Source organism: Apis dorsata, unplaced genomic scaffold (genome assembly GCF_000469605.1).
Source record: "Apis dorsata unplaced genomic scaffold, Apis dorsata 1.3 scaffold_683, whole genome shotgun sequence".
NCBI lineage: Eukaryota > Metazoa > Arthropoda > Insecta > Hymenoptera > Apidae > Apis > Apis dorsata.
This window is the reverse complement of record NW_006263864.1, coordinates 1674502-1680611: the sequence shown is the minus strand read 5'-3', so window position 1 is coordinate 1680611 and position 6110 is coordinate 1674502. Positions and strand designations below refer to the sequence as shown.

The 6110-nt window shown below is 42.6% G+C and overlaps 1 protein-coding gene across 10 annotated transcripts in view; it reads left to right on the top strand.

Annotated features, from left to right (window-relative positions):
• Positions 1–6110, top strand: part of LOC102676017 (protein Fe65 homolog) — a 122391-nt gene that overhangs the window by 115566 nt on the left and 715 nt on the right. For 7 of the 10 annotated variants that reach the window (XM_006622351.2, XM_006622356.2, XM_031513618.1 and 4 more), the window contains 8 exons: positions 27–225; positions 307–434; positions 546–551; positions 638–888; positions 959–1161; positions 1227–1403; positions 1490–1628; positions 1797–6110. The exon at positions 1797–6110 is cut by the window's right edge and continues 715 nt beyond it. In XM_006622351.2, coding sequence (XP_006622414.1) covers positions 27–225; positions 307–434; positions 546–551; positions 638–888; positions 959–1161; positions 1227–1403; positions 1490–1628; positions 1797–1846 — 1153 coding nt within the window. In that variant the 3' untranslated portion in view covers positions 1847–6110. Of the gene's footprint in view, positions 1–26; positions 226–306; positions 435–545; positions 552–637; positions 889–958; positions 1162–1226; positions 1404–1489; positions 1661–1796 lie in introns of all 10 variants that reach the window. The other 3 variants (XM_006622353.2, XM_006622355.2, XM_006622354.2) reach the window with 3 other exon arrangements.

Here is a 6110-nt window from a genome sequence, read left to right as displayed (position 1 = left end):
TTTTTTTTTTTTTTTTTTTTTTTCAGGCGAAGAAGCTATCCCGCACGAGCGGATTCCGAGGGCAGGGACAAACCTATCAGATTCGCCGTACGTTCCCTCGGGTGGACCGAAATCGCGGAGGAAGATTTGACGCCTGAAAGAAGCAGCAAGGCCGTCAACAAATGTATCGTAGACTTGTCCTTAGGAAGAAACGACCTTCTGGATGTGGTTGGGCGATGGGGCGATGTTGGTATCGATCGAGTGAATCCGATTCCGATGCGAGATGGAAAGGATTATTAATCGGAACGATTGCTTGAAATTTTTCAGGGGAAGGACTTGTTCATGGATCTGGACGAAGGCGCGTTGAAGCTAATAGACCCGGAGAATCTTACCGTGCTCAACACGCAACCGATTCACACGGTGAGGGTGTGGGGCGTTGGCAGAGACCACTGCCGGTAAGTGAATCTTAATCAACATTTTGAAAAACTCGTTTAACTCGATTCGATTAAAACTCGTTTATGATTTCATGCCTCTTCTTCGATCCCTCGAACGATCTATCAAAACAGCGAAAGGTAAGGACTCGTTCCTCAACAATGGCGTTTATCTGTCTTCCGCGATCTGTACAAGCGTGCGTTAATTCGTGTCGTTGTTCTTTCAGGGACTTTGCGTACGTGGCAAGAGACCGATCCACTCGAAAACACATGTGCCACGTGTTCCGTTGCGACATTCCGGCGCGCACCATCGCGAACACGCTTCGCGACATTTGCAAGAAGATCATGATCGAGCGATCGCAGCACCAGAATCTGGCGAAACCGGTGGACATCAATGGGCGAACGAGCCTTGCCACCAGACCGACCAATCTGCCCACGGAGCATCGACGTTTCCATAGAAACGGACAAGCGCTAGTCAGTAAGTAATCCAGAGTAAGATTTTCAGAGATGGAAGAGAGGAACGAGTGAAACCGTTGACCCGTTTTCAGCGCAATCATTCCCAACACCGATGGAAGAACCGAAGAAGGTGTTGCGAGCACAATATCTCGGATCCATGCAGGTTTCTCAAGCGACTGGAATGGAGGTTCTCAACGACGCGATAGATCACATCGTTGCTAACACGCCTATCAATCAATGGCGAAACGTGAACGTGGCCGTCGCGCCCAGTATGATCTCCATCCTTACACCGAACGTAAGTGGATCGATAAATATCCTTTATTCGACGGCAAATAGAAATGACAATGTGTCCGTTTTTAGGAAGAGAAACTTATCACCGAGTGTCGAGTGCGTTATCTGTCGTTCCTCGGAATTGGTCGTAACGTGAAACAATGCGCCTTCATAATGCACACAGCGCAAGATCTTTTCATCGCACACGTTTTCAACTGCGAGCCTAGCAGCGGAGCTCTTTGCAAAACTATTGAAGCTGCTTGCAAGGTGGTCAATCGTTTCAGATTTTTCAATTTTCTCCATTCTTTGGTAGTCTATTTCGATTAAGTTTTTATACGTAATTATGCGCGCAGCTGAGGTACCAGAAATGCTTAGACGCACATCCTCAAGGCTTTAGAAACGCTAGCAGCCTGAACACCCCGAGCGGAAAAGGTCTTGGCGCCACCTTGAAATCTTTGGTTGGCTCTCTGACTGGGCGTAGAAATAAGCAGGGTGAGTCCTGAGACGAGGCTCTCTCGCTGCAGGTAAATGAACATTCATAATCGTTGAAATGTTATGTAATAAAATAAAATAAAATAAAAAAAGCAAAACGATAAAATAATACATTCTTTCACGTTCGATGAACGATACGATCGCCAATCATAGAACACTGTGTTGTAGTTGATTCCTTCGCTCGTTCCTTCACAGGAACTGTGGCCGCTGCCTGCTGAGCGAGAAGTGATCAGACACAAGCATCTACAGTCACCTCTGACCTTGAAATACTTCAGCGGATCGCCACCCAGTGCATCTCTCAGGTCACTCCTTTCGCCCTCTCTGGACAACAGGCGCATTCAACTGGCCCGTTGGGAGAGCAATCCTTAAGTGGAACACAGCCGCCACAGGTCAAGCCAACTAAAGAAGAAGAAAGAAAGAAGAAGAAGAAAAAAAAAAAGAAACAAAGAATCGTATTCTTACGTTAATCGACTGAATCGTGAATTCTGCAGAGTGCTATACTAATTACCACAGCTATAGTGGACTACGCTTACGTGTGTCGATATGATGTTATGTATGTTACACGCAGTGTCAGACAAAAAGAAAAAATAAAAAAAGATAAAAATATACCGCCGGAGAAAAAAAGGCGTGAAAGTTCGTGGATTGGGGCCACGAAACTGGAGGCAGGATTCGCGTCCCTTAGGCGAACGGGATAATCCTTAGAGAGGAACAAAGATCAGCGTAGATCAGCGTCTAGATCGTGTTGCGAAAGTACGTTTTCAGAGAACAGAGGGAATCCTGCAACGATTTGGTACAGAGATAGAGCGAGTATCTGTATATATTCGGAATGGTAATTTATCGCGCTAAATTTAATAAATTCGCTGGATTTAAAGGAAGTCCAGAGGAGGAGTGAAAGGGGAACGACGTGCGTGAGTGACGGAATGACTGAAGTAACGTTCTAGCGTATCCACGAGGCATTCGAAGATTGAAAAAGAGAGATAAACAAGCTATGGAGAGCTTAAATGTATAACTTACATGTGTATTCTCGGATGTACAGATTAGAGAAACGAGACGAGGATGACCAGACCACACGAAATAAACACGTAATACACGCATTATATAGAAGAGACACATATAGGAATTCACGCGACGGAACACACGAGTACTTACACGTGTGCATTATGTATATGCATACATTAACACAGACGCGCGTACAGATACACGGACACTTACTTACACGAGCAGGTAATAGGAAGTTTATTTTTTATGGTGAATTATAGAAGAGTTTGCACCTTTTTGAAACGAAGGCGATTAAACGTATTAGCGCGACCGTCCTTTAAATCCACGGGAAAAAAAGAGATCGAGACGAATCTACCAAGCTATCGATTTTGAGATCGCAATAAGAAAACAGTATATATAATATATACATATATTTATATACATACATATATATATACACATATATCTGTGTGTATATAAGTATATATTATTGTACGCACAATCGTTGTGCAATAACGCTAATGCCTACACAAAACGATTAACAATTTCATTCTGTTGAAACGGTGTAACGACTCGTTATCGTCATCGTTGCATCGTTGTCGTCGTCGTTGTAACGCGCCTCGCTGAACAAATTAATTATCGCTGAACTCCATCATACGCCCAGATACTGCAATGGCGTGAAAATTTTTAACGATAATAAAATTCCGTGTTTGAAAAAAAAGAATGAAAGAAAGAAAGAAAGAAAGGAAGGAAGGAAGGAAGAAGAAATAAATACCCAGCAACTTGCCAGCAGGGAGCTTATTCACCGCCACGACGATATCCCGTTCTCCGGAACGGTTCGAACGTTGACGCTTTGACTCTTGCACGCGTGTGTCACGCGATCACAGAGAGAAATAAATATATTGCGTACACGTATTTATTATCCGCAAACTCATTATTCGCACGTGCACAGCGTCGAATGCATCTTTTCACACGCGACGAACGTTTTCAAAGATACCTGGAGACTTGGAACCGACAGAGTTTTCACTTCCTCTGCACGTTCTTGTCAACGGAAATCGTATCACGTTTTTATCATTACGTATCCTGCGAATCATTGTAACAATTCTCGGAATCATTGTTCGCGAGATATACACGACCACACACAGACAAGCACGACATTCGAAAGGATACTCCAAGTTTGTACTCGCCACTGGGTCGAACGTCGAATCGTCGTCGACGAAGTGCTCGCGATGCCTAATGTCAATCAGTAGCTTAGAGAAACCCGTGAATAATAATTAATTACCCGTATGTACGTGTATCATCGTGCGCCGTTCGGTTCGTTTTCTATCGTATTAGCTTTAGGCAATTTTCCATATTCCAGCGCCGAATTTTTGCAGCAAATCGCAGCGAATTGTACAGAAGAAGAGAACGAAGAATAATGTCTACTTCGTCCGATCCTTGATTATTTTCGTACGATTACCTCGCGATTAGACACGTGACGATGTCGCGAACCGACGTCTCATCCACGAACGATTATATACGCTAATTGAGAACAGTGACCATCGTCTAGCTTTCATTCGCTCGTTCAATCGCGCTTCTCGCGTTTCACCGAAAACGTTCCTAAGAAAATAGCGCTACTCTGGTTTGGCTCTACGTTTGGTGCAAAAGAAATATCGCGACGAATAGAATAGGAGAAAATACGAAGGTGTTCGACAAATTGCTGTGCAACGATCCGGAACGAACCAGAGAGAAACAAGACGAAACGGGACAAGAAGCGGCAAAAACCCGTCGGCCGTTTACGTAACGATATATGTACTGTCAGTAAGAAAGTTAGCAAACAGTAGGTCAGTGTTAATGTCCCGGAACGAGAGATTATTTTATTCGAAGGGAAAACGTTTCCGTCAGGCAGAATAAAAATCTCTCTCGTTGTCTCTCTTCTCGAAAGGGAGAGAGAAAGAGAGAGAAAGAGAGAGAGAGAAAGGAAGAAAAGAGAAAGGTTCCGATGACTCTCTTGCTCGCAGTGCATCTTGATCGTCCATCGATGACGGCCACACGTCGTGGGAGCCATCGTCATTGCAAAAGATACAAAGTTGTGCGGGACCCAGAACGAAGAGATATTTCTATGTAGCGTTTAAATAAGAAGGATGGCTGGCCGGATATAGGGAAGAAGGTTGAGTGAATAGAGCATGAATGTGTAGAGAGGATGTAAGAAAGAGGAACGCGTGCGTGATGTAGAGTTGCTTGATGAGGGATTTTCATGTGACAATTATATCTAGATGAGGATGTAAGAGATAAGGGACAGAATCGCGAAGATGATTTTCATTCTTTGTATATAAGAAAAAAAAAAAAAAAATACACGTTACGAGGATCACCTGCCTTTTACTGTAAAGAAGATGAGGAAGGAAGAAAAAAAGAAAAAAAAAAGAATGTGGAACGTTAACGAATGTTATTAAACGAGAGATGATAATTACTGCGTTCGCCGAAACGCCTCGTCTCTTGGCTGAATGTTATAAATCGGAAGAGAAAGTCTCCAAAAAGGGGGACAAGTATTATTGCACCGTGGCTCTTTTCGGAAAATTCCCTTTCGATCTATCCGCAGCTTCGAAATTTCCTTTCACCCCTTATATCTTTTTTGCGTTCCTTCCGTTATCTGGTCACTCTCAATCTCTGGAACGCGGATAGACTTGAGAACCATGTCACGAATAATAATTGAACACGAAATATCGCGCGACGAGGCCTCCCGTGCGACCCTAATTCCGGAAACACGGATCCCCTATTTTACAAAAAGAAAGAACCAGCAACGTTTCTTCTGCTATTGATATATCGTTGATACGATTTCTTGCTTTGATATACATATAAATATATATATATAAATATATATATAGTTGTTGAATTTATATTATCGTAACGTTAGATCGAGCGAGCGATCGAGGGTGGCACGAGACAGCCTCGAGGGCGCGGCGTGTGAAGATATAATGTGGTATGGATGTAAATATTATTATACATTCTCGTATAAAAATGTAATAAACCAAAGAGGCGAAAAGAAAGATCGAGAAGAAAGTTAAGGTTAGCATCGTTGCACCTATAAAAAAAAAAAATTGAAACAACTGACATATTATAGAGGATATACTTACATACATACATACATACATACATACATTCATGCATACATACATACATATACACGCAACACACAAGCACATGCATTACACATAAAAGAAAAAACACATATTCACAAACTACACGTAGCTTAACTGTCTCCTTAATATAGGTGTTGACATGTCGCCAGGAAGGATACGAGAGTATCGTTGAAAATACCACTCGAGGATTGAAAGAAATGAAAAAAAAGGAGGTGGAGGAGGGTAAAGGAGAAGGGAAGCCACTTATAACTGACATAGAATAGTGCAAACCTAACTATATTTACTGTGACATGTAATATCCTTAATGACAAAAAAAAAATGCGATCTACTTGATAGGAGANGTTGTTCTGCACAAACACGATGCTTCATTGATAATTATAGTGTC